The sequence below is a fragment of the Haliaeetus albicilla genome, chromosome 22, assembly GCF_947461875.1.
Source record: "Haliaeetus albicilla chromosome 22, bHalAlb1.1, whole genome shotgun sequence".
In the NCBI taxonomy this organism is placed as follows: Eukaryota; Metazoa; Chordata; class Aves; order Accipitriformes; family Accipitridae; genus Haliaeetus; species Haliaeetus albicilla.
In genome coordinates this window covers 22,527,127-22,554,786 of record NC_091504.1, presented here as the reverse complement: position 1 = coordinate 22,554,786, position 27,660 = coordinate 22,527,127, and the positions used below count along the sequence as shown (strand labels likewise).

Here is a 27,660-nt window from a genome sequence, read left to right as displayed (position 1 = left end):
GACTTCTCCCCGTGCCAGGATTTGCTCCCCCGGCTTCCCTCGGCTGTCGCGGGGTGACGTCCCAGCACCGAGGCGTGGGAAGGCTTCGTTAACACCAGCGGAACACCCGATGCCTTTTGTTCCTCTGGGATTACCTGTAGCACATAAAGGGCCAGATGATTAATGGCAAATGGTGTGCGTCTTTCAAGGCTGGGCAATTCCTACCGCGTCAGCAAACTTTTGAAAGGGCTGCCAAGGGTGAGACTTGAAAGGATGCTTGGGTTGGTTTTGTTTTGTTTTTTTTCTTTTTTCTTTTGTTTTGTTTTTTTTGTTTGTTTGGTTTTTTAAGATGCTTTTGAGATGTCGGGAAGCTCTGCTTTACACCGCCCCTGGTCCTTGGGCACTAAAACCCACCAGGACTAATTCAAAGGAAATTGTGTTTCCCATCCCACCTGCTGGGTTAGGGACTTTCTGCTCCAAAGCAGCACTGATTTTTGTGGGTGTCTGTAAAGATCCCTGGAGTATCTTATGTCTGGGTCAGGGAATTAGCCATCAAGCCAGAGAGTTAATGACAGAAGGACAACGCAGCATCATTCTCCCCAGGAGTGCTGGGGATGGGTGCCGGTGGCTCTCTGTGCCATCTGTGATAGCAGCTCCTGCATCAGCATCCTTTATGTGCTGATGATCTGTGCCTGAAACTATACCCTGGGAGTGGAAATGTGCCTGAGAAAATATCTTCCGCAGTCCTTCTGGGGCTTATATAAACACTATTTAAAATTAGAGTCACTCATTATGTTGGTATGTGCATTTACCTTGACCTCTGACTTTTCTGCCTGCAAATGCGTATGGCCTGGCACAGCCTACGAGTTAGGGAATAGCTCAGGAGCAAACGGGAGGCATGTTTTTTCTGTAGTTTAAGGTAAAGAAGCTGGTACAGTATCTCCCCTCCAGGCTGACAGAGAAATCAAAAACAAAACTGCAGCCTGTCAAAGCTGAGTCTGGCTTTGATCAGGAATGTCAGCGCTGGCTTCTGCCAGGCTGGTTTTGAGGGAAAGGGGAAGAGCAGTGATACTTTTCCATGGCTTTTCTTGCATGTGTTAGCAGAGAAATGAAGGATTTTTTTTTTTCCACGCTGTCATCTCTCTCCCTTGCTATTTACCAGCCAAATCCATGCAGCGATTTATATTTTGCCACCAGAGATGCTGTCTCGGTTGTCACCCTGGAATAGCTGCTAAGCTCCGTACCGGTATTGTCATGGAACAATATTTCTACTATTTGTTGTGGTAATAGTTGTTAGTGGCAAAGCAATTAGCGTGTCACCTGCAGCAGAAAGAAATGTGACCTCTTTCTATCCCGGCACCCCCTCGGTGCCCAAACCGGCGAGCGTGGGCTTCCCTCCGCTCCGATGCCGGGACCGTCCTCGAGCAAGGCTCGCTCCGGTGGGATGCTTGGGGAGGGGGATGGAGGAGGCAGGAGCAGGCTCTGCCTCTCTGCCTGCAGGCTGGGTTTGAATGATTTAATTTGTCGGAAGAAAACGCGTCCCACTGGGATGCACTGTAGCAATCCAGTGCTTCAATGGCTCCCGGAGCTGGAGCTGGCTCCCCCCCAGTTTCCTGTTGACGTCATCTGCTATTTCGCTGCTGCAGTTTTTACAACTGTTGAGCTTTCAAGGGTAATCGGAGCTGAGACCGGCCAACCTCGGCAGCTGCCGATGAGGGAACGCGGCTCTACCTTCCCCGTCTCCCCCAGCTCGCCTTCGCCGCCGCCGGCCTCGCGGACCCCCAGGAGCCAGGGACACCGGGCGAGGAGAGCCGCGTGAAGCCGGCGAGCGCTTCGGGCCATGCATTCCCACTGAAAACAACCATCGGTGCTTGCGAGAAGTGCCGTGTGCCGGATCCTGTGGGATTTTTTTATTTTTATTCCCCCCCCCCCTCCCTCCTCCAGTCCGCCCCCATCCCACTCTTCTGCCAGGCGTGCGGGCGCTGTTCTTCATTTCTGGGAAACCATGGACAAGAAGCAAGGTAGATGTTGCAATTTCCAAAACACGTGGTGGGGGAGAGTGAAGGGCTGATTCTGGTGCTAAAAGGGACCGTGTAACTTTTTTGGGTCAATCTGCGCGGTTTTACTTCTTTCCTCTTGCTTGGGCGGGGGGTCAGTGTTTGCAGCTGGGGATCTATTTTTAAAGCACTGGAAACTTGCATGTTTTTTTGGGGGGGTGAAACACTGGCATCTTAATTGTAAAAAAAAAAATAAAAAAATCTAGCATGGCTAAAGGAAAATATTCAGAGGGTAAAGCTAGCTCCTGGCTCCGGTCTTGGTTGCATTCCTGGGACACAGGGTTTTCCAGCAGCTCTTGCGTGGTCGTCCCCTGCTAAAAAGCCTGTTGCATTGGAAAGGCGGGTGCCCACGGCAGTCAGGAGCTCTGATTCAGTGCAGGCTGACAGGTTGTTTTGGGGCTGCAAGGGGCTTTTTCTGAAGCGTGGTTTTTTCCTCCTCCTCGCTTGCTTTTTTTGCAGAAGTGGCGAGCGCGGGGCGGCGATGACCCGTCTGAGCCCCTCTCTGCAGTGGGACCTCGGCGGGCTGATGAGTGACGGCTTTCGGCAGGTTGAGGGCCCTTTTTCCACTTCCACAGATAGCTTTTTCCACTCTCAACGGTGGAAAATAGCACAAAGTGTGCCTGTGAGGAGCTGGCTCTTGTGACCAAAGCAACCAAATTCCCCCTCTCTGCTTTGCACCCTGCCTCTAATTTCTTTCTTTTTTTTTTTTTCCTTCATGCTTTTGTGTTCCAGCTCTTTCTTTGCAGCAGGGCTGGGATCCACCCTCCAGCCTTCTGCCCCCATCCATGGCATTCGACTCTCCTCCTCGGATCGAGGAGAACCGGGATGCATCCGAAACATTTTCCCCAGCACTAACAAAGCGGCGCGGCTCTGGAAGCAGCCTCCCGTGCTGCAGCCGTCCCCAGGATTTCACCTGGGGCTGGAACCAGAGCCTTGGGGAGGCAGCGGAGAGGTTTAATTTCAAAGGTCGGCTCAGGCAAATAGTTTTATTTACAGTTCTTTAGATTGTCCTGTTTGTTTCTCTCCACCTACGCCAGGAGAGGTGCAGCTTAATAGAACTGAAGTTGGTGGTGGCAAAGATGAAGATTCAGATGTTGAATTAAGCAGTTGCAGGAAATGTCTGTGTCAGTTCTTAGCTGGCAGAGGCTATAGCATGAGAAAAAAATTGTTAGGCTTTTTTTTTTTTTTCTTTCTTTAGGAGGAAATGGTTCCTTTCTTAGCATAAAGGATGCAGTTACGTGCCTGCAGCATCACGTGGGTTACAATCGTGTCTGCACCAGGAACTTCTGTCAGCTAATTTTCCCCCGCCCGGGTGCAAGGATCCGTACCGCATGCCCCCACGGCCGGCAGCCCCTTCTGCCGCCTGGAGTGCCCAGGGTTGGTAGCAGAACCCTGGGGCTTGCAGGGGTAGCCGGGACGTGTCACCGACGTGACACCTTGTCCCGCTGCTGCCTTTTTTTGCCCACGTGGAGGGATCTCTAGTGAGGAGCTGCGTTGCTCTGTGCTTGCAGCCGCCCCTCCTGCAAGAGCCCAGTGCCCTGGGAAACTAGCGGGTTTCAAGGATTTTCAGGTGATGTAAACAGTTCTTCATGTTATAGCAGTTCCTCTTGCACCAACTCTGCTGGGATCCCAAATGCGGGATGGATGGTGCTGAGGCCTGGCCGGTGAGAAAGAGCTGACAGCAGCTGCCTGCGGGGGCTAAAAGCAAATGCTGCCCTGGGATGTACTCGGGACAGAAGGGCTTGAATTGCAAGGTCTTGTCATGCCCATCCCACTGCCTTTTTGTTCATCCCATTTTATTTTTCTCCCCACCCCCAGTCCTTCCTCCACCCTCATTCACCCTGAAACAAGTGCGTGGGTTTTTCCTGGGGGGGCTGCAGAGCCTCAGGAACAAGGTCACCTCCCGGAGGTGACACATCCAGCTCTGGGGCTTGCAGCAGGCAGCCCAGCAGCCACGGGGTGCTGGGAGGGGGGCAATTGCTGGGCTGTGCCCCCGTCTCTTGCACTGGGGCTCTGCCTGCCCCAAGCTGGCTGTGCAGAGCTTCAGGGTGGGACTGCTCATCTCTTCTTTTTTTTTTTTTTTTTTTCTCTTTTTTTTTTTTTCCGGGCTGTGCTCAAGGGGAAGTGGTGCCTGCCCCACTCCACCTCTGCCCACCCAGACCCACACTGCTGCTGCAAGCAGTGGGAAAAGCTTGCAGCAAGAAGCAGGAGTTTGGGTCAGCCTAGAGGGTGGTGGAAAACTCATGGCAAATACTGGGAGAGCCGTAACAGGCGAATCCAATCTCTGCCTCAGCTCCCCTGGCTGCAGGGCAGCATCGCGGGTGATTTTATTCCTGCAAGCATGGGCTGAGCTGGGTTTTCCGCTGGCGTAGGTGGCCCAGCCAGAGCCTGGGAGTGGTGGCAGAATACCTCCGGTTTAAATTGTGCTTTTTCAGATTGGAGCTGGGAAATACTTTTCGCGGCTAGGCAGGACGGGGTGGGAAGGGGATCGTTGCTGACCCAGGCGGTACGATGCTGGGAACTCAAGGGCAGCAGTTTGGGGGTACAGGGAAGTGGGGTGACGTGCAGGGCCCCTGTTATAGCAGAGTTCATAGGGGATGGCCAATGCGCAGAGGCAATAAATGACCCTCCTGTACTGTGCAGGGGGTTTGTAACGGGGAATCTCCGTGTCCCTTGCTGTCCCTCTAACCCGCGCTTGCAAATCCTCCTGCCTGCGAACTCGGGCTCCACAGAACAACGCTCCCTATTGATTCCCGACCCCAGACTGGGTGCTCCCAGCTCCTTCTGGCCTGGCTTTTGCAGCCAGGGCTAAGGAAGGGCTGACGCCGCAGCCTGCGGGACGCCTGGCTCCGGGAGCGTGTGGACCCTGCTCCTGCCCCGTGAGTCACCGCGCTGCGGCCGGCGCTGCCAGGGGAGCCGGCGGCACAGAAGGCGCTTTGTGCCGGCTGTGTGGGGTTACTATGGCAATTGGGGAGAAGGAGAGCAAACAGATTAAACAAAATACCAGCCGGAATGGGGGGCATTTCAGGGCTTCGTGTAAAGGTCTGGCTGGTAGCTGCTTTGGAGGGGCTGCGCGCAAACCGCTGTCTGCATTTCGGAGCAGGTCATGGAGGAGAAATGCTGGGTGCGAAGCTCCCGGTCAGCAGCGAGCTAAATCTGTCCCCCGGGATGGGATGGGATGGGATGGGATGTGTGAGCTCCCCGACCTGCCTGGGTGCAGAAGGACATTGGGGACCCCAGTTTTTAGGTTCTGTGGTCGGCCCCCCATGCTGAGTAGCGAGAGGCTGTGCGTGGGAAGGGGAGGCATTTCTGAACCCATGGATGGCATCTTTCCTTTGGCTCTGTTTTGCGTTTGCTTTCCTCGTTGCTCAACCGGGTATTTTGCAAAGTGTCATCAGTGGGCATGCTGGGCTGTTGATAGTCCCCCTTGCAGCCCTGCTAGATGGGTGATGGGGAAGGAAACTTTGCAGGCTCATGAAGTAGAAGCCGTGATTGCTGTGACATGGTCAGGTCTCCAGAGATGGTTTCCAGCCAAGCAGGATTGGTTTGGGGCGGAGCGGCTTGCTGGCTGGTTTCATTGAGCTGGAAGTTTGCATCGCTCCCGAAGCTCACGGGAATTGTGCTGGTCCCTTATGGGCCAGCTCTGATGCAGGAAAGGTGGCAGATAAGATGGGGATATGGACTGATCCGTGCCGATTCCCTCAGCAGGGAGGGATGTCTCTGGTCCAGCAGTTGGGACCTTTGCAGTATCTTGCAGACCAGCTTTCACCTGCAGCCTCAGTGAGGTTTGTGTTTGGGGGAGGACGGGACTGGAAAAGTGGATTTCAGGCACCCGTCTGAGCTGAGGCACCTGGAGCTGGGGGGGACACAGGGATGGGGACGGGAGCTGTCTGTGCTGGGAACGTGCTGGACGTGTATAGTCCTTCTGTCTCGCTGCTGCTGCTGCAGGAGCTCTCACACGGTGCTGTGTCTCCTGCTGAATTCCCAGCTCCTCGCCTCTCCCCTCCCTTCCCCGGCGGCCTTTGGAGTGCTGGACTTTGTCCGCACGCCTGTTCCCAGGAGCCAGGCAGGTAGGAGCTGTTTTGAAGCGGTGGCCAAGGCCACGCTGAGCCATCCGCTCCTAGCCCGGTGCCTGGAGCAAACATCACTCTTTGTGCTTTTTAATGCATCTTCCAGGTCCGTGCAGCCAGAAGCGCCTTTAACTGCAAAGTGCAGCTGCCCCCTCGTCTCTCTTGGGGGGGATCAGGACTTCGACGCTCTCAGCTGTATCACTTCAGCCCCCATCCCAGCCCCTCCGTGGTCTATTTATTTTCCCAGCAAGTCGGGGTAGGTGGGTGAGCTGTTTGCTGCTGGAGGAACGGCTGGGGCTTTGGCTGAGCAGCCGGGGGTCTGCGGCACAACAGGGAGCTGATTCTCAGCCCTGCGCAGGTCTCCTGCGCCCATTGCTGTCCCCTGGACCCCCACGCTGGTTCTCTCTTATCCCTGTGGTTTCATCTGCAAGTGTTTGGTCTGCCCTGGACCTGTCTGAACCCTGTTTCCCTCTGCGGTAGCGGGTTATGTTATCTCAGTGCCGTTTGGAATTGGGGAGGAGCGGGAAGAGAGCATCCTCTCGCCAGTCACTCCTGATGGGATCGTGCCTTGTCTGGTGGGGTCTCAGCCTCTGCAAGCCTGGGTTTGTGGCCAGTTTGCTACTGGCTTTTATAGTCAGCTCCTGGTTTTGTCCTGGTTTCCCTTTGTTGGGTGTGGAGTGTCCCCTCTCCTGCTGGGAGCGACTCCTTGGGTTCTTCTTGAGGTTTGGTGGCCGTCACCCTCCGTGCCAAATCTAACCCACGCTACGGAATGGCTCTGGCTCTTCCGAAGAAAGCCTGGATGGGGGCTGAGGGGCTGTGGGGGCAAGGAGGAGCCGGACAGGGAGAGTTTTTCGGGAACCCTGGGCATCACTAATGGCGTGGGGACCTCTTGTGGCTGGAGAAATGGGGATCGGGCCAGCCTCAGCTGGGCTCCGGCAGCCCAGTCTGCCTGCAGCGTAACTGGGATATTGCTCTCCTTGGGCCGTGCATGGGATCCGTGAGGGATGCGGGGTTGGTACCTGGTGGGTCTGGAGCATGAAGGCTGAGCCGGTGTCTCCCTTCTCTCTTTCAGATTCCAAAGGATCCTTGGAGCCGCACAAACCAGGTAAGTGCCCAGCAGAAATTGCAGCTTTAACCCATCTCCTGAATATCAGCAATTAAAATCCCCCAAGAGAGGGGACTGTTAATGGCCATGAGGGGTAAAGAGCACTTTTGGGGTGTCTGAGGAGCACTGCAAGGCAGTGCTTGGCTGCAAGACTTGGAAAATACTCTCCGTCAGTGCAATCCTGGGTATTTCTGCAGGCAAATGCTCAACAGGGACATCGAGACCCACTTGTGCTTCTGGCTATTGCCTGAAATTTTGGGCAAATGGTCATGACCTCTGTGACCTTCTTGTCATCTTGCTGTAGCTGCAGTGTAGGGGATCCAGGCCCTGCCTCCCCTACCTGGTTGCTGCAGGCAAGAAGATGCTTGAAGGAAGAAAAGTAAGAATGCCAGTTGCTCATGTGTGCATCTTCTCTTCCAGCGAAAAGCAAGAAGAAACGGGAACTGAGGATAACATGTGTCCCCATCAAACAGCCCGTTGCCAACACAACGTAAGTGTCTCTGTTGCTTAAAGTCAGCCGGCGATTCTCTGGAGCTGGATTCAATGCCGTGTCAAGGGGAATGGCCCATGTAGACTTTACAGAATCAGGATAGTTAATTTTTTCTCTTAAGCTCTGGCTTCCGGGTGATGAGAAGGAATTACACACGTATGCACATGTGCATACACACACATACACAGCGTGTGTCTCTCTGGGAGGTGCCTGTTTGACTTGAAATGACTGAAAGGCAAAGGCTAGGAGACTGCTGGGAGACTTCAGTCTTCCTGCCATGGCTGTGCCGGTGCCAAAGGGCAAAGGCGTGGTGGAGAGAGCAAATCTGCCCGAGGGAAGAAGAGGGAAAGGTTTTGAATGCTGGGGAAGAGAAGGGCTGGAGGCAGCTGGACCACGGCAGGAGCAGGGGGATGAGGGTTGGGGGATGCCCTGCCATGCAGAGCATCCTACCCCTGACCCACATGTGTGTCAGGGCTAGTTTGAGTTGTTTGCAGCTCCCTGCCTTGGTGCGAGGAGGACGTGGATGTCTTGCGTTGCTGTGCCGTGCACTGCTCAGTGCTGGGGTCCGGTGCCCAGCTATATCTCAGGGCACCGGAATTTCTCTCTGCCCCATTTATTTTGTGCAGCTGATGCTTGTTACGCTGTGGAGGAGAGCCCAGGGTAGTGGCACTTGGTTTGACAAAGAGCAGACGGCTTAAATTCCTCTTCCATGGTGCTCTTCCAAAACACCTTGGGCTGCTGCATCTCCACTACTGAGCCTTGTTTGCTCCAGAAACCCTTACTAAAGACCCTCCCAGCTCCAGGAAAGCAGTGAAATCCCCAAAGAAGAAATAACACTACCAAAACCCCAGGTAGATAGGGCAGATCTGCTGGAGGGGGAGCCAGGGGAACTCCCCCGTTAATGCTGTGCAGCCTAGCATGCACACGCCGAGCCCCGCATGCAACAGCCACCTCCTTCCCCCGTGGGTGCATCTGTCTCTGCTCCTATCGGTGTTTGAATTTCCCCTCGAGAAGGCATCGTGCGGGAGTTTGTGGGGCGCTTGCATGCCCAGAGGCTGGTGCAAGCTATCCACAGCTCCTTTTCAAGCTGCAGTGCAAATATTTGCGCAGTGCAAGGCTTTTGCTGTGAGCTTGAAGTACTTTCTTGAAGCCGGAGGTTGCCTTATTGCTCTGACAGGAATTGAGAGGCTAAACCAGTTGGGCAATCTCCACTCTTAGAAGGTCCTAGGGGTTGGGGAGAGCAGAGAAGCAAAGCACGAGGGACAAAAAGCTCATGTCGGCTCTAAAAGTACCATGTTGCCCATAATGGGAAGTGGGCAGCGATGAGGAAAAAAGCCATAAGGGAAGACTTTCGCCTGCATGGTGTTGTGCAAAGCGTGACACTGAAGTGCTGCCTGCTCTGCCTGCCACGCTGCCTGAAACAGGCCCGCGAGTGTACACAAATGACTCACGGGTGAGGAATTACCTGTTGTTCCCTCGGCGTGCGTTTCGGGCTACGTGGCTGTCCTGTTACAACACCTGCCTGTCAAAACATGACAGCTGAGCTGCTCTGCCACAGAAACGTCTCATCCCGTCGGTCTCGGTTCCTTGGGCTCATCTCCTGAGCAGGGATGGTTTCGTAGCCTGTTGGTTTGATGCACGTCTCGCCTAGCTGACTCTCTGGGGTTCTCGCTGCCTGCGTGCAGTGAGTGCCTCGTGGGTGTGGGTTGAGGTGTTACTGGCACGATTAAAGCATTTGTGTTTGGAGGGGGCTGGGTTGAACCCACGACAACAAGGCACGGTGGAGAGCAGCGGCTGAAAGTGCTCGAAGGAACGTGAAACCTGGCTCTGGCCAAGAGGGTTAATGAAGCTGAGCTTTCTCACGATACGCTCTCTTTTCTTGCAGGCCCCCGAGGAACTTGGACTCCAGAGCGTTCATTACCATCGGAGATAAAGTACGTGACAATGTGGTTTCTTTTTCGCTTGCTTCCAATTTTGTTTGCCCCATGTGTGTAGAGTTTCATGGATCATGCCTGACAACCTGTCAGATCACACCTTGAGATTTCAGAGCACCCCGTGAGAAGGATGGTGCCCTCCTGGTGCAGCCTCATGGGATGCATCTTTGCAGGGACGAGACATCCCGCAGCAGGACCTTTCCCCTGTGGAGCAATGGAGTGTCTGTGTGTATTTAGAGCAGTGACCGTTGGGGAGCTGAACATGTCACCCCGCCTGCAAGACGGCTCGTCTCTGAGCCTGAGCACTCGCTGGCTGGTCTCTCCTGCCTGCGGGCAGTCCCTGCAAGGCAGATGGGTGGCATCGGAGGCTAGCTGTGCAGTTTTGTCCGTAGTGGGAGATCACAGCAGTCCCTTGATAGCCCCGCCAGCCACCTGGGTCTGAATGGATGGACCCAGACCATCTGCCCGAAATCAGCGTGGCCTCATCACGCTCTCCGGCTGCCCCAAACAAAGTCCCCTTTGTCCTGCGTACCCGCAGGGCTGCGTTACTGCCTGTGGCCCAGGAAGAGCTGGGCACAAAGCTTCTCTCCGGCTCTCCAAAGATTTTCCTAGTGACCTGATGAAAAACACTGCTAGAAATAGCCGCTGTCTCTCTTTTATTTCATTCTCTTGTTACGGGCTCTCTTGGGGCTGCAGAAGGCTGTTTGCAAGCGAGCTAAAAATACCATGCATTGGATCAGCCCTATATCTAGCTGCTTACCTTCCAGGCTGGGAGGTGGCTTGGCTGATGGGATCTGGGTCCCTCAGCCTCAGGGCAAGGTTTTAGGGTTAGGGGAGAGGGGAGGAAGCTTTGGCCGGGTCCAGGGAACAATCCTGCTGCCTGTGCCGTTTTCTGGCCATTGTGTCGTGTGTATTAATAGCTCAGGGAGAGATGCTCTCTGTAGCAGCCTGGGCATGGTGTGTGCAAGGGGAGAGTGCTGTACCTTGGGGAAAGCTCTCTAGACTCCCTTCCTTCCCTGCTCTGCCTCCTCCGTTGTTTACAGGAGGGGACTGGTCCAGGTGTTTTGGAGTGACATGGTGGAGGAAGAGGGCTTGGGCAGAAGGCCAGCTTTAGGCTGTGGGGCTGGATGACGACCTCAGGTCCATTGGATCTGTGCAGGCGATGCCGTGTGTCCCATTACCAGGGGAGGGGAGCACCAGCTCCGTCGGTGCATCGCCTCTTGTTGCTGGGCAGGGCAATGCTGGTTCCTGGAGTGTGCTGGGAACCGCCAGCTTCTGGGGAAGCCTTAGGGTAAATGCCAGGAAAAAAACCCAAAACAATAACCTGGAACAACTGCAAAACACATGTCCTGAAAAGCACCACCAGATCCTTCCTGGAGGCCCCTGCAGGAGCTGCGAGCCTGCACTGCTGCTCTGCCAGCTTCCCGGGGCGGCGGGGTGTGGGGGGGTTCGACATGTCCCCCTTAGCCCTGCTCTCCTCATTTCTGCATCCACTGTCCTGCCCAGGAAAGGGCCGGCACCTTCCTGTGCTGGGCAGCACATAGCTCAGCGCTGAGCTCAAGCACAAGACCTCCCTTGCTCCCTGGCCTCGGCCGTCTGCCAGGCACATCTGGCTCGAATAAATGGAGCCGGGGCTGGCAGGAAGGTCCGGCAGAGCTGGTCGCTGCTGGCCGTGCCGTGGCCAGTGCCGAGGGGAGCTTGCTGGCCAGGAGCCCGGCAGCCACATCTCCCAGTTTGGCTCCTTAACGCCAAAGGCTGTTTCCTCTCCGCTCTGGGCGTAGCTCGCAGGCACGGTATCCGGCGCTGTGCCGTGCGTGTTTCCCACCCTCACTGCCTTTGTGGCTACTGGGGCAATTTGGCATCCTGGTATTATTTTTGTTCCCTGAGACCGGAGGAAAACTGGAGGCTGGATAAAGCCTGGCTAAAAGAAGGCCTGTGACTTATTAGGAGCGATGAACGCAGCGTCCAAAAATAGCCCACGTCTCACTCAAACGGTTTGTGCCCTGCCCAGCAAAGGAGGCAATTACAGGGTAACGCGTCTTTAGGGAAACTTGTCTGTGGGTTGTGCAGGAGCTCGCTGGCTCCCTGCTGTGTGGGGCACTCGCTTGTCTGAGCACTGGCGATGGTTTTTTTCCAGCTTGAAGCGAGACTTATGTAGTTGCGCTTGCCTGAGCTCCTTTGCTGGTGCTACCTCATGTTTTACCTTGCTGGCTGCTTTCTGATGGTGGGAGAAAGTATCGAAAGTGGGTAAAACCCATTTGAGCTCCCCAATAATTAGGAATTGAGTTGCTGGGTTGCTGTGTGCACCATCCCATCTAAGAGAGGCTTTGCACAGGTGAAGGTGTTATTAGACACGGAGTTGTGTTTGTCACCAAAGATCTCTTGGGATGTGGGGCGAGGTGGGGGATCCCCGGCTGTGCACGGGGATTTGGAGCGGTGGCAGAGGCTCCTGACTGCTGCCCGTGTTGGCACAGGAGCTGTTAACATCCTGCAAATAGTTCAGCAACCACAGAAATACCCTTGTGTGGGTAATCCCGAGCAGGCAGAGAGGCACCAACCTTTGGTGCCCTTTCCAGTGGCAGCGTGCCCTGGCTTAAAGGATGAAAGTCCTGCTCTCTAGCTGCAGAGGGGGAATTAAATGAGCCCTGATGAGTACGGGGTGAGAGGGTTTGGGCTCTGGTTCAACAGAGCAAAAAATATACCCATCTTCTCTAAGCATGGTGCCCCTGGTACGTATAGGAGCTGGTGGAGTCCTGTAGGTACCATCAAAATGCTCTGCGTGATTAAGCTGCAAATGTTGGACCTCTGCTGACACCCTTGTTGATAAGCATGCTTGTATCTGATTTTTTTTTTTTTTTTTTTTGTGTCTCTCTCCCCAAAGAACTTTGAGGTGGAAGCTGATGACCTGGTGGCAATTTCAGAGCTGGGCCGTGGGGCCTACGGCGTGGTGGAGAAAGTCCGGCACGCGCAGAGCGGCACCATCATGGCCGTGAAGGTGAGGACGGCTGCTTGCTGAGGGGGATGGAGATCAAGATGTGCAGCTCCAAGGGAGTGGAGAGACTCTGCTGAGCTCCACCAGTCACGGCAAAATGGGGACAGGCTCAGTTTGGCAGTCTCTGGTATTCCTGGTGTGGTTTGGCTGTTGAAGGGTCTGCGCTGATACCAGCTGGGCACTGGGGGGGTGGTCAGCAGGCTTTGAAATCCAGGCTTGGTGCCCGCAGTTAGATACAGTGCAAGGTTTGGATGTCAGAGTGCTTGTCCAGGCTGCTGGCCTGATCCTGCATGCACTGCAGAGCTTACCAAGGTTTATCATTCATTAGGGTGCTGTCTGGAAAAGGGAATCTGGGCATCTCCTGGGTGCTGCTGGCTGCAAAATAAGCATAAAACGCTTGCCCTGGCCTCAGAACCAGAGGTCCTCTGAGTCAGATTGAGGGATAATGGTGTTATCCCACCTACGTCAAACCCCTCTTCTTTCATATTTGTCTCAGAGGATTCGAGCGACTGTGAACACTCAGGAGCAGAAGAGGTTATTGATGGACTTGGACATCTCCATGAGGACAGTTGATTGCTTCTACACTGTCACCTTCTACGGAGCCCTCTTCCGTGAGGTACTGAGCTGGTGGATGGCTGGTGGGCTCCGCAGCACCTGGGGCCTGTGCGATTGCGCTGAAGGCACTACGCTGTCCCAAACCAAAGTTTGAGATGCTGCCGTGACTTAAAGTCAAAGGCTTGCCTCCTTCAGGCAGCGTTGACCAGGTCCCATTCCTCACTTCCACGGCAGATGCCTGAGCACGGTGTCCATGGCCCGGACTGATTTTGAGTAGACTCTCAAAGGGAGACCATCGCAGGTAGCTTTGCTGGTACCTGGACATCTGTTGCCCATCGCTATCTAGTGCGGAGCCTCTGTGCTGGTGGCCATGGCCAACAGCAGCTGTGTGGCAGGGACCTTTGCTTGCCCTGTGTGGAAGGGACAGTGTCCAGTTGTCTGTCCATCCCCACCACTCCCTTCAGCTCCCCGGGATTTCCAGGGAATTCCCTCTCAACTGCTTTCTCTCTGTCTGCAGGGCGACGTGTGGATCTGCATGGAGCTCATGGACACCTCCCTAGATAAATTCTACAAGAAAGTACTGGAGAAGAAGAAAACCATCCCTGAAGACATTTTGGGGAAAATGGCCGTGTCTGTGAGTGCCTCTTGGGTTCTAAAGTGGTTTTGTGCATCCCCTGAGCCTGTTGGAGGTCTCTGTTGAGGCCTGCAGCATGTGGAAACAGGTGCTGTGTTTGCAGTGGAAGACTGGTGCCGTGTGTGACTAATGGGTACTCTTTTGCTCTGTTTGTCCCCAGATTGTACGAGCTCTGGAGCATCTGCACAGTAAACTGTCCGTAATCCATAGAGGTAGGTGCTGGATGGGGTTAGTGTGATGTTGCTGGAGATACAGCCTTGAAATAAATTACACGAGGACTCCTTTTCAGGAGATGCATGGTGTGTCACTGCCTACAGTGGGGTCTAATGGTACTTAGGACCGTGGTGGACAGATCTAGATGCCCAAGGCTTGTTCCTGAAATGTATCCCTCATGTGTCTGCTTGCATGATATTGTTCTCTTCCTCCTTTCCAGATGAAGGGTTGAATACAGTAACTGAATTCCTCACTACCTGTATTTTTATGGACATTTGTGTCTATCTCTGAGTACAGAGGTGCCTTGAAGGCAACTCTCAGGGGCAAAATCCCCATGCCTTCCAGGCTGGGTGGTTCTAGCAAGGTGAGGGACTGAAGGAGACCTTATAAAAATCAGAGACAGGAATTGTAACACCAAGGTCCTGCTCTTCATTCTGGTGTAGTTCCTTCTGTACTTGTGGACAGATCATGATGGGCATGAGACAAGCTGTCCCGAGAACTTGGTAGAGCTGGGCTTTTAAGACTGTGTTGGCCCCATAAACCTCTCCTAAGGAGCTGGGCATTAATTCCTCGATATTTTATTTCAACCTTTGGACCTGCCTCATTAGAGAGGAGGCCTGTTCTGCCTGGAGGGCATGGTTACAGTTTTACCTGTGACCAACTTTTATTGAAATAAAAGACTGGTGGGGTTTTGTCTCCGTTCCCTTGTGTTAGGGCCTGCCTGGTCCCCTCCCAGGTCGGCAGGGAGTTGCCCATCTTGTCTCAGGCTCTGCAATACCTCTGCAAAGGCCGATCTGCCCTCTTGTGTTCTCTCTCTTAGATGTGAAACCTTCGAACGTGCTGATCAACAAGGAGGGACATGTGAAAATGTGCGACTTTGGGATCAGTGGCTACTTGGTGGACTCGGTTGCAAAAACCATGGATGCTGGCTGCAAACCATACATGGCTGTAAGTGTGCTCATGTGGGACTGGAGCCGGCAGCCTTCAGCCTTGACTCGAAGAGGCTGCTGCTTGGAAATCAGTCTTGGTTCACCTCTGTCCTGAGACAGAAACCACTTCAGAGTGCTCTGGGCTTCCTGACTCAGCAGAGTTCTCCAAGGATGGGATTACCTTCCCTGTAAGCCCTGCTCTGTGTGTTAATACCGTAGCAGGCTCTTCCTCTGCCACCTTCCATTTGCAGAAGGGTAAAAGACTGGCTGGTGCTGGCTGTGGTGGTTGGAAGGGCTGCTCCTTGTTGGCTAGAAAATGCTGAGGCTTTTCTTGGCAGGATCATTTCATTTCATCCTCGAGTCAGTATGAATTTCCCTTTGCCATCTGTGGCATCTGTGTAGGTAGCTCATGCTCCTGGGACAGGGATTATGCTGCAGCGATAGTACAAGTCTCCCTCAGGAGCTGGAGGGGAGAGTTTGTGAGTTGTGTGGAGCAAGATCTGGCTTTCATCAGTGCTAGATTTAACCTCAGACCCTGCCCCCATGGGGACATGAGCCAGGGGAATCCACCCAACCTGGGTTTTGGAGCCAGAGATTTGCTCAGTGGGGTTTGCCCTGAGGAAATGAGATAGAGTTGTAATATCTTCCATTTTGCTGTTACAGCCAGAAAGAATAAACCCTGAGCTGAACCAGAAGGGCTACAACGTGAAGTCGGATGTCTGGAGTCTGGGGATCACAATGGTAATGCCAAGGGCTGGGACTGGCACCCTGCAGCCCTGGGGTTGGGTTGGGATGGGGTCTGCTCTGGCTGGGCTCTACCCCTGCCGTCAGCAACTAAATTCTGAGCGTGATAGCTTAAGGCATGAGATTACATGCCCTGGGCACAGGGTGGAGGTGCTGCCCAGTGCACACAGGGGTACCTCACCCAGGGCAGGTAGCTGTGAGCCGGTGTGTGCTCACCACTGCTGCGGCTCTTGCCGAGTTGGCTGGCAAGCTTGCCAGGAGATAATCCATTCTCTGCCCTTTCTCTTTCCTCCTCTCCCTTCTTGCTGGATCCTGGGGGATACAAAAAGGCCTGTTATTCCCACGTGGTTCCCTTGTACCCTTCCACTTGGTTTCACAGAGCTAGTTGTGTACAATGCCAGCTCCAAATAGCTCCACTTAGCTCTGAACTATGTTGATGTGGATGGCAGGCTCCCAGCGGGCACTATGTGGATGACAATGGGCTTAGTTGGGCATTCAGGAGTCTGACTTCTAATTGCTCTGCAGTTCCCTATGCGCTGGCTGGAGAGGTAGTTAGCGGAGCAGGGTTTGCTGCGGCGGGGTCACAGCTTTCCTGCGTGCAGCCCCCTCCCAGGTTACCAAAGCCTTGCAGGAGTATTGGGGTGAGTTAGCCTGCCCTGCTGCAGCCAGGGGTGCTGTGCATGGTTTGCAGCGAGTCCTGCCTGCAGCAGGACTTGCTGCAATCACAGCAGCCAACAGGAAGGGGAAATACTTTCAGTGCCAAAATCGCAGCTGCTCAGGATGGTTTATCTACCTCCTGCAAGAAACGGATCTTGCAGAAAGCAGCTGAAATCTTCTGGCGCCAGAGGACAAAGGAAATCCCAGCTGTTGGCTTGAAGGGGATGCCGCCTGGGAACGTGTCTCTCACTTTGCAGGAGACTGGCTCTCTGTGGGTAGATTATTTTCAGGAATTTTTCCTGCACCCTGTTAGCCGTGACCTTTGAGTGCTGCATCTCTGCATTTGTGTGCGCTGTGCAGATCTCTTAGGAAATATTCCCTCTTCCCCAGCTAGTTTTGTCTGCAGCGCCAAACCCAAGCCCCTCTCCTTCATGTCTCCATGCCAGTGCAGAGCTGGGCTGGCTGGCTGGAAATGTAATCAGCTCCGGCTTTCCTCCCGAGATGCAGGAAGCTGTGGGATGGGAGATTGCATGAATGACGAAATCTCTCAACCTTTCCAAAGCTGGATGGGAGAGGGGACCTTGCTGAAAGCCTGCCAGCTTGCAGCTGAACGGAGCCCCGACCTGTCTGATTCCCTCTAATGTCTTCCTCCTGGGCTGGCTTCCTGGTTTTGGTTTTGTTTTTTTTTTTATTTCTGAAGAGGATTGATTTATTTCAGACTGGCTGGTTTTAGGGCCATTGAGTTGCAGGGCTAATCCAGGCCTTTCTGGGCTGGTGGCTTCATTCAGTTTTCCAGCAGCGGGAGCTGAGCTTCCCCGACCCGAACCAGAGGCGGGTGGGGGCATCTGGCTCTGCCCCATGTCCTTTCAGGTTTCTTATTCCTCCCATCCTGTCCCACCCTGGAAGGCAGGTCTGGAGGTTCTGTTGCCCATTTCGAGATGGGAGCTGACCCTTGGCATGAGGAGACTGCCCAAGAGCTGTGATGGGCTTTTTCCTGCTTGAATGGGTGATGGAGCAGAGGTGACGTGTAGGAAGGACCCAGTAATTGAGGTGGTTTTGGCAAAGATCTTCATAAGTGATGTTCTAGCACTTGGTTTTTCTTGGGTTTGTGGAATTTTTTTTTTTGCGTCTGGCTCATATAGTACTAACCTGAAGCCCAGAGGCTGCCTTATGGCGAGCAAAGCACTTTGGAAGCCAGTGCAGAAACGGTGTGCTGTTATTATTATCTTTTTAAATAATCCCATTTTACATACCTTTGGCGGCTTCCCCTAAATGCATTAATATGCTGAGCCAGCCTCAAAAGGAAGTATTTTTGGCCTCTGGGTCTTTGTATGTAAAAAAAAGAGAAAAAAAAAAAAGTGGTATGACCCAAATTGAAAATGGTTTGTAAAGAAAGAGGTTTTTCATTTTGAATCTGAGCTGGCTGAGGTAGGCAGGCTGCGTGGGGTCGTGCTCATCCCAGTGTCTCACGTCAGCCTGTCTCCATCCTCAGATCGAACTGGCCATTCTTCGCTTCCCGTACGAGTCCTGGGGGACCCCGTTCCAACAGCTCAAGCAAGTGGTGGAGGAGCCCTCGCCCCAGCTGCCCGCTGATCGCTTCTCCAAGGAGTTTGTGGACTTCACGGCACAGTGGTGAGTCTCTGGCAGGGACTGGTGGCTTCTCCCAGCCCGGCTGAAGAGGAGCCCTGATCTGTGGGGGTTGGAGCAAAGCGTGGGGCTGGCTTTGTCATCCTTTCAGAGCCCATTCCTCCCCATCTTGCCGTACCGAGGCTGGTGCTTGGCCATGGCAGGAAACGCTGCCTAAACTGGTTTTGCTCTCGGCTTGACTCACCCAGGCTGGTTGGAAGGCACAGAGGTTTCTCTTCCCCTTCTGCTGTCGCTGCTGCTGAAATTTTGGTGGTTTCTGGCAAAGAGGCAATGAAACGAGAACAAACCCCTGGCAGCGTCTGGGTACCACTGGGTGAAAGCCGATTTGTGGTTTTGTGGGTAGCTGCTCCCCTTGGGGTGTTCCTCTGCTCCCTGGGTGCTGCTTGGAGTTGCCAGGCAGAAGTGAGCCCACCAAGGCAAGGCTCACCCTACGGGTGGTGGGAAACCATCTCTTCTCCCCTCCCATTTTTCTGGTCTGTGCAGACAAGCAAGGTTGTGCGGGGCAGACAGCAGCGAGCTGCTTGGCTTGTGCTTTTTGTGGCAAAACGCTATGAGTTGTGCTTTTCCAGTTACCTGCCTGGCCGCTTTGCTGGTGGTTCAAACCTGCTCGGCTGAGGAGGGAGGGGAATGGGTGCTGCCCACGAGAAGGATGTCATGTTGGCTGGGAAGGGGAGGGGATCCCTTGTGTCAGACCACATATAGGGGGAAAAAAAAAAAAACCCTACAGCCTTTCTCTCCCATTTTTTTGTCTTCCAGCTTAAGGAAGAACCCCGCTGAGCGAATGAACTATTTAGAACTTATGGTAAGCGTGAAGCCATTTCTGCTGGTCTTTATCGCAATGTGTTTTCAAAAGTCAAACAAATGGCCCAGCAGGCCCTAGGAAAATGGGACAACAGGATGTGTAGGTGATTTTTTTCAGGCATGGAGCGGGATGGGTGTAGTGTGTCTAATGTGGAAGGGTGTGTTGATTTCATGGGTGGTAAAGTCAGGGTTTCTAGGTGTTTTCTCCCTCTGTGTTACCTGCTCTTGGTGAGTTTAGACCTCAAATGGTGGTCTAACCCCAAACCCAAGGTGGGCTGTCCTGCTGGGGTTGAACCTAGAAATGCCAAACCTGAAAGTGTTAGTTAATCTTTAAGCTAAAGGATGGCATCTGTGGGAGCCTGGGGAGGAGGTTGGTGTCCACCTCTCCAGAAGCACCTTGCCAGCTGCGCGACATCCCCCAGGGACTGCTCTTGGGCTTGTCTGTCCTTGGGTGTCAGCTGATGTCGTCTCTGGTCTCGTTGGCAGGAACACCCTTTCTTTACCTTGCACGACACCAAAGAGACTGACATGGCCTCCTTCGTGACAGAGATCCTCGGGGAAGACTCCTAACTTAAACCTCACGGCTTCGTGCAGTCCCCTCCATCCTGGCTTCCCTGCAGAAGAGCAAATGAGGACTTGAGTTAATGGTGGTTTGCACAAATCGCACTTCCCCCAACCCCTGGGCATCTCTGGCCCCATCTGGCCTCGCAATCTCTTTTTCTCTTTGCCCTCTAAATGAAATCCCCCAGGATGAGCCTTCTGAAGCCAACACCTTTCCAACTAAGCCACGGAGACCGAAGGCTCGGGAGTTCCCCGCTGATGCCAGCGTATCCCTCCCGGGGAGAGGACCGTGCCTGTGGCACCCGAGCAGGGCCAGGACAGAGGGTGCCGGCGGGCATCTCCCCTCCCCGGCAGCCTGGTGCACAGCGCAGGGGATATGTGTTTCTCTGCTGCCTGGGGAAGGCGGAGAGAAAAAATGCTGCTGCGCTTGCCCCACTCTTCTCCCCTGCCTGCCCAAAGCCCCTTCCCCAGAGTCTGGTCTTGCTCGTCTTCCCTTTGTGCCTGGCTCTATGCCCCCAGGAGCCCATGCGGCTTTTTAGGGGGCTGTGGGGCTTCATGGGCACACCGCCGTTCACACCAGAGGCTGTTTTAATGCCTGACTCGACATCTTAACGACCTTTCGAGGCAGCACCAGACTGGGTGACCCCCTCCCTCAATCGATACGTTGCTCCCTTGCAGGGAGGAAAAAAAAAAAAAGGGGGCATTTTTCGATGAGCCCACCTTGGCACAAGCTGCAACCCGTGCTCTCCCCACGGGATTTCATCCAGCACACAGTGCTCCCTTCCCCACGTGGGCACAAGGTGATGGAGAGCGAAGCAGGTCCCTGGGCACTGCATCTCTCCCCTCCAGCCCTGGGCTGGGAGGACACATCCATCCTCCGGGCACCTAACACCTTTTGCAGCCCCTGCCTCCACCTTCCCTGGCTCCTGGACAAGTCGTTGCTCCGTCTCCCTTCCAACCTGGAGCTCACGCAGGACCTCGCACTGTGACAGCCGCTCGTTTCGGAGGCCGTACTTGCATCCTTCGTGTCCCAAACTGCCTTCGAAGCCTCCAGCTGCCCACCGAGGTGTCAGCCAAGATCGAAACCCCAGTGACTTCGCCCGGGGGCTGCCGACAGTTGTACATTTTATGTCTATATATAATGGACTTTGTAACATGTTTCCTAGTTTTAATCTAACTTGCTATAAATTAAAGCCCTTCTGCGTGGGAGGAGGGAGGAGCAGTTCCTTCTCTGCTAACAAATCCACTGTGAAAACCTGATGTGTTTCCCCACTCTCCCAGCCTGAGCACTCTGCAAGGAGCTACGGGAGCAAAAGGGGTTTCTGTCTTCTACTGTATATGATCACGGGATAAACGCACCGGCTGTGGATTTTGTTGTGTTTTTTAATAGATTGACTTTTCAGAGGGATTTTTTTTTTCTTTTCTAATATATATTTGTGTGTGTGTATGTGTGTGCGCAATATATATATATTATATATTTTTAAATCAATGATGAATGTGTGAATGTCTATGTGGCCAGCAGATTTGGTGAAATGGCTAGTGTTTTTCTGGCTAAATTTGGGGCGGTGGGGAAGGGGTCAGTAGAAGGCACCCTGGCTGAAGACTTTTTTTTTTTTTTTTTTTTTAAAAAGAAGTGCATCTATTTTTTAACTGAACCTTTGAAAAACGTTCTTCCTGAAATTCATGCCCTGGAGGTCTGGATTTCAGGGTGCATTTCCAGCGTTCAGGGTCCCCCACCCCATGAAGAATGATGTCCCCTGAAATTCATTGCTCCCCACTCTTACAGCCCAGGGTTTGAAGCGGCGCTGGGGACCCTCTGCCTGGGAAGGGGGCTGCTTGACATCATCGATTCCTGCGAGAGCTGCTCCTGGGGGAAGCTGCTTCAGGGCAAAGGGTTTTCAGTCCTTCATGCCCCCGTCCCAGGGCATCATGCAGCAGCACTTCCCCCCTGCCCCATCACTGCCCTGATCCCCTTCCCTGAGTCACCAAACCCCGAGAGAACCAGCCCAGGCTGAGCTGGACAAACCCTGTTCAGCTTTGGTTCGACCCTGACCCCTCTCCCCACCTCTTTATGTAAAATAAGAAAGTGATTGATGTTCTCCACATCTCCCTCCTTGATCCCACTCTGCAAACCACCCGACGCTCTCTGGGAGCATCCGCACCCTTACCCGCTTGGTTTGATGGCTTTGCAGCTGAGATGTATAATTGTATTTTTTTTTTTTTTCCATAGTTGGTTACTTGGGATTGTTTTTTTGTTTTGATGTTGAGCTTTTGTTTTTTCCCTTCTCTCCTTGTTTCAACTCCTTTCCCCTTCCTTTATCTCACCCGTTTTGGTGCTTTGGGGAATGGTGATTTTTTTTTTTTTTTTTTTTTTTTTTGCATGTGTTTGTGTTTGTTTTGTTTTTGCTGCATTTCTTCTCCTAGAGAAAGTTCTGATTCCTGTATTTTGGGCAAAGGGAGCATCTGCCCTTCCAAACACTGGGGTGATGCCTCTGGGGTGGGCTTGGGACCCTGTGAATGAAGCAAGGCTTTGCTGAAGAGGCAAACCCAACGCTCCGCTTCATTCCACGCGGGTCTTACCCGTTCCCCCTTTTCCCATCCCATACTTTCCCGGCCTGTCCTGCTGCGTCCCCTCTGCCGTGGCGGGGGCGAACGGCAGCCCTGGGTGGACAAGGTGGACGAGGATTTTGAAGCCCCCCTCTAACCTTGTATTTTTGAGAATGGTCTGTACCCGTTAAACCCCCAGGCATTTGTTTTCAATAAAATTCACCCTCAAACCTGCTCCTTGTCCCTTCTCGTTGCTGTTGGAGCATCGGCATTGGGTTGTTCAGGCTCCTGAGCCCACCAGGGATTTTGGGGGGGGGGGGGGGGGGCAGCAGCCACTGCCACCAGTGTGCTTTCTCCTCATACTGGGGGGTAACACTGGTCCCAATCTGGGGGAGGGAGTTTGTACCAGCCAGGACCCCAAAAGCAGCCCCCCCCCCCAGGGTTGCCTGGGGGCACCCATGGCTCTGCTTCCCCCCCCCCCGGGCCAGGCAGGAGGGTGGGTGCTACTTGCAGGGGTGGGGGGGCTGCTTGGGGCAGGAGAACAGTGGGGTGCCCACTCTGGGGGGGGTCCCCGAGGGTGGCAGGGGCTGCCCGTGGCCGCGAGGGGGCCCCCGAGCACCCTTCAGCCCCCCCCAGCACCCTCCGCCACCCCCCCAGCACCCTCCAGCCTTCCTTTAGGGGTGCAGGACCGGGGGGGGTGTCCCGCCGTCCGCTTGGGCATCATCCCCACAGGAGGCAAAGGTGCAGGTTTAGCGGGGGGGCTGTGGGTTATTTCACAGCCCTCCCCACGCAACAGGAGAGGGAGAAGGGGGAATGGCTCCCTCCCTAAATATTTTGCCCGTCAGCCCCCGCCAGGCAGAATCAGGGTGGGGGTACGGGGTCCCTCAAGGACCGGGAACTTGGTGGCGATGCTCTGCCCGGAGATGGGACCCCAGGGGTGTCAGTGATGCTGGGGGGGGGGGGAGAGCAAGGAAAACCGACGGGCCCACTTGCAGGGACATCAGGAAAACCCACCGGCCCACTGGGGAACGCGCTTGGAGGGGGCTCGACCTGCTGCGGGGCTGGGGCCGAGCTGGAGGGCTCTCTGTTTCAATTACTGGCTTAATAGCTACATCGGGACCCATTAAAAATGCATCAGTGCCTCCGAGGAAAGAACTTCAGGAGAAGCAGAAAATTCATCACTTTGAGTTCCCTCATTAGGAGAAACGGTGTTTTTTTCCCCCTATTTGTCTCAAATACAGGCAAAAAGAGTTGGTTTTTTTTTTTTCTGCCCGGTGACATCCCCATGGGTCTATTGCGAGGTGTAAACAGGCAGTGCCCAAACCTGGACGAGGAGGACGCAGCTCTCGCTGCAGAGAAGGGAAAACTCAGCGCATCCAACACAGGGAGAGGACATCGGGACCGGCAGGGCTGCAGCAGCTCAGCCCTCCTGAATTTAAGTGCCAGCAGCTTTCCCTGCCTTTTGCTGAGCAGCATGTGTTGGGAGCACGGTGTCTCTAAGAGGGCAGACCCCCAAATGCGTTCTCCCAGTACAGTGTGGGTGTTCGTACTGGTCATACTGGCCCTTTGGTGGGCTGGTGGGTCTCTCCAGGAGCTGCTGAGCTGAAGCTCGCACCGTTCCTGAAGAGCCGTTTGCGGAGGAGGGCTGGCTAATAGCATTAGCAGGGGGTGTGATGATGCAGCCAGTTTTCTGGGGCTGCGGGTTATTTATTTTGCTTAATTTTTCTTCTTTTTCTGAAGGCAGCTGAGACTGTATCTAGGGCGGGTTTTTTTTTTTTTTGGTTCAGGTGACCTGTGGGCACCTTCTAGATCGATAGCGTAAATTAGAGAGTTCACGCAGGCCATTGGTTTGTGCGAGATGTGTTCAATCCTCCCCTAATAGCTGTCTCACCCAGAAACTTCCAACGCTCCCGCTCTTGTAGCACCTAAGTGCTAATGAGCTGAAGCTGCAGAATACCAATGAGACCTCAGGAATATGGATCAGCCTTTCCAGGCCCAGCCAAGCTGGCGAGAGGCTTTAAAATCATTTCAGCTGATGGTGCAGCCCATCAGAGAGGGAAGGGGTTAAGTGAGGTGCGCTTGGGTGGAAAAGGTCTTTGCTGCCCGTGGTGAGCTGCTGTGGATGTCTCCTAGCTCTCCTCTCCAAACAGAAGGGTAGGTAGCTTGTTTTGGGGTGAGGAGAGCTCAAGCTCTGGTTTAATCGTGAGTATCCAGGTGTTTTGGTGCCCTCCCTTTTCCCCCTGATCATTGGTCATCCCTGGATACGAGTTTCTAAGCTTTTTTCTGTTTTCACCGCTGGCTTGGATACAGCATCTCCAAGCCTTTTCTGTCCATCCTAGCAGCCAGGTTTGCAAATGCAGCCCCAGCGTGCCTGTATTTATGGAGCAAGCCATAGGACCGGTCCGTGCACAGCCGCTTTGCTGCTGCGTTCCCCTGGGACTTGCACCAGGGCCAAGAACAACTCCCCATTGATGGGGTGCTGAAAAACTGGGGGGATTTCCTACTGCCTTCAGCAGGAGCCCCAAAGCAGGGGGAAAACTCCCGGCTTGCCCGGTGAATGCGGACCGCCTGGCTTCCCTCTTGGCTTGAAATTCCTGTTGATTTTTCAGAGGTGGGAATGCTGGTGGGGAAGTGTGGGGGTGGGAGAAGGAAGCCTTAGCAGCGCAAAGCCTGAAAATGCTGAAGCTCGAAGCGAACGCTTCGCGGGGGGCCGAGGAGGTCACCTCCTATGCAGGGAGCCCCGGTCCTCTGGCAAGTTTGCCTGGAGGCTTTCCAGCCCTTGTGAGCGGTGGCTCTGGCCCCTCACATGCTGCGTTAACCTTTCTCGAAATACCAAGCGGTGCTGGAACACGCTGTTTATTTCCAGACACCGGGAGCGGCGGCAAGTGCTGCAGGCACGTGGGCAGAGGGCTGCGGAGAAGCCTGGCGAGCCAGGGTGGCTTTTGCACTTGATTTACATCTCGGAGCAGCTTGGAGTGGAGGAGACGGGAACCTCAATGAACTGAAGCAGTCACCTTCATATCAGCTGTGTTTTCCTCCGTGTCATTCCCCGCTCAGGCCTGCTTATGTCTCTTCTAGAGTGACATGCTCTTCTCTTCTTATGGAAGCTGAGGTTTCATAAATTAAATCCAAGGTTTCAGACAAAAGCTCCAGCTTGCGTCTGAAGCTGCCCCGAATACCATGAAGTGTGCATTGCGTGCGTGGCCTCTGAGCATTGCCGCTCCGGCTCAGTGAGGCAATCAATTTTTTCCTAGGTCGTCTCGACCCTCTGCAAAGGCCCTGCAGAATATCATTGTCTGCAACAGGTCCCGTTCCGTGTCGGCAACGAGAAGCTGTTGAATGAGCTTGAGGGTACCCCAAGATGGGACTGTGCAATGGAAACTGCCTGGTGAGCCCTTGCTGGTGGCAGCAGGCATTTAGCTTGTGTGCAGCTGCCCCCAGCCCTGGGAACAGGAGCCCCAGGGATGCTCTTTGCCTCCCCGCCTCGGAGGGCTCGTAATTGCTCTGTAAATACACAGCAGCTGCCATGCGAATCAGGCGCTGCCTCACCCGGATCGATACAGGCTGGTGCTGCACAGCTCCGGGGACAGGGTGCGACCCGGCCAAGCTGGGCTGGAGCGATGGGCGATGTTGTTTGGTGTGATTTTGGGAGCCTGGGGTAAGGCAGGAGGATGCAGCGGGGCTTCTCGGGGAGTGGTGCCTCCAGCTTGTCTTCCCACCCTGTTGATTTTTTTTTTTAGGGCTGTTGGGCTTTTTGGGGGGACTTACACTGTGGCTATCATGTGCCAGGGTCTGTTGCTTTGCTCCATGTCTCACCTGGGGGCTCTTCTCCCTTACAAAGGACCATTGCTGCACCTTTCTCCTCAAAACCTCGTTTCCTGGCCCCTAACATGATGGGGGACCCACAGCCCTGGGCACAGCCACGTCTACCCCCACATCCGAGGATGCGACCCTGGTTCCCGCAGCACTTCTGGGTCCCAGGACTGGGGTCCCACCCGGCTCCTGTGGCCATCACCGCTAATGAAGATCATTTGGAAACATGTTTTATGGGGTCTTTCCCACCATCAGAGTCTCACCGCAGCTCCCGTCCCTGCTCGCTGCCTTGTGCTGAGCCCCCATCTCTGTGGGCATTCGGCATCTGGTGCCAGAGAGAAGTTTCATGGCAAGTACCTGGCTCGCTGCTGGCCGGTCCGGCAGGTTGGCTGCATTCCTCTTCCCTTTCCCATCTATTAAAGAAGCAAAGCAGAAGCTCAGGTTAAGAGGGACTAGGGGTTTTTAAGGGTACCGCGAGGAAGCAAGCATGGGGCTTGGAAAGGGGCTGGTTTGCAGCAAATAGCCATGCAGGGACGTGCAGCATCAGGGCTTGTGAACCCCCATCGACTTTTTTCCCTCTTGGGTGGCCAGGACGGACTGTCCCTGTGATCTTGTGTAGTGATGGGAGCAGGGAGACTCCTGAGCAGGTTTGGGGTTGCCTGAGCCATCTCCAAAGTCTGTCCCATGTGCAGCTCTGGGGCTCGAGACTGGTCCAAGCAGCAGACGGGGCCAGGACAGACTCTTCTGCCCTGTCCGGGGCTGGCTTTGTGCCTTCTTGCTGAAGTCTGGAGGATTTTTGAGTGTTGGAGGGGGCCATGCAGCCTCTTCTTCCAGAACAAGGGGGTTTGGGGGAGCAGATGTTGCCCACGGGTTTGAGCTGCTCATCCAGAGCTGATGAGACACACCAAGAGCTAAGCAAAGTGCTCACCACATGTTTGAGAAAATTGCCTGTTTCCAGCACCATCTCTGAGCGGGCTGGCGACACGGTTGTGCCTGACTCGGCAGCTGATGGAGGGACACTGGGAACTGGCACAGCTCTCGGACCCTCCCCGGCCAGGAACTCCCATCCCGCTGGAGATGGGGCAGGAGGTCCCGTGCCCTTGATCATCCATCCTGGCTGGTGATGCTGCTCTCAGCAGCACCGTATTGAAATGGTGTTTTTCCCGGAGCACCGGCGCAGACCGAATTGCAAGCCATGCCACTTTTCAGGAACCTCTCCAAACAGCCCAGAACTGCTCCACGGGTCCTGGCAGCGGTGACACCCACCTCCCAAAAGCCACAGTGACCTCCTGGGTTCTGACTTGGCCCCTTTTGGCTCAGAGGGGGTGAACTGGGGCCAGGATCGCATGCCCCATGAGGACCCTCCTGCCTCACCAGCCTGGCAAACCTTTGCCATAACTCAGCCGAATTGACAGGAATTTAGGTTGGATGTAGGCTGGGGTGCCTGCTTGCTCCACATTCAGTGAATCTTGCTGGAGGTCTGGGGGACCTCAGCAAAGATTGAAAGGTTGTTTTTGTGGGTGCGGAGCACCCTCTGTGACCTGCGTGGGGGGGGATATCTCCCCTTGGGGAGGGGGCTGCGCCAGCATCACGGGGCCATTGGCAGCAGGACGTGTCCTTTCTCATCGTCCCGCCTCACCCTGAGTTTCTTTAATTACAGCTTTGGGAGGGATCTTCCCTTTTATTCCCCCAAATCTTCTCCTTAATTAAAATCCTCGATCTGGGCCAGCAGGAAGCAGCTGTTGCCTCTTTGCTGTGTGCTCGGGCGTGTTGCAAGCTGCTAACCCGATTGCTGGCCACACAGGGACAGGACGGGGGAGAGCGCGTGGGGATGGGAAGGGGCTCACGCAGAGGTGGGGGGCACTGGCGTTGTCACTGTCCCACCTGGCTTCTCCAGGCATCCGGAGGTGATGCTGAGTGGAGCTGGCTGCT

The 27,660-nt window shown here is 54.4% G+C and overlaps 1 protein-coding gene across 3 annotated transcripts in view; it reads left to right on the top strand.

Moving 5' to 3' along the window:
- MAP2K3 (mitogen-activated protein kinase kinase 3) overlaps positions 1-22,149 on the top strand; it is a 35,056-nt gene extending 12,907 nt beyond the window's left edge. For 2 of the 3 annotated variants that reach the window (XM_069810364.1, XM_069810367.1), the window contains exons 2-13: positions 7,179-7,211; positions 7,632-7,701; positions 9,587-9,635; positions 12,517-12,630; positions 13,124-13,243; positions 13,700-13,816; positions 13,977-14,028; positions 14,850-14,977; positions 15,622-15,699; positions 17,852-17,991; positions 18,763-18,808; positions 19,294-22,149. In XM_069810364.1, coding sequence (XP_069666465.1) covers positions 7,179-7,211; positions 7,632-7,701; positions 9,587-9,635; positions 12,517-12,630; positions 13,124-13,243; positions 13,700-13,816; positions 13,977-14,028; positions 14,850-14,977; positions 15,622-15,699; positions 17,852-17,991; positions 18,763-18,808; positions 19,294-19,377 — 1,031 coding nt within the window. In that variant the 3' untranslated portion in view covers positions 19,378-22,149. Of the gene's footprint in view, positions 1-1,642; positions 2,001-7,178; positions 7,212-7,631; positions 7,702-9,586; positions 9,636-12,516; positions 12,631-13,123; positions 13,244-13,699; positions 13,817-13,976; positions 14,029-14,849; positions 14,978-15,621; positions 15,700-17,851; positions 17,992-18,762; positions 18,809-19,293 lie in introns of those variants that run through there. The other variant, XM_069810365.1, reaches the window with a different exon arrangement.
- The last annotated feature ends 5,511 nt before the right edge of the window (positions 22,150-27,660 follow it).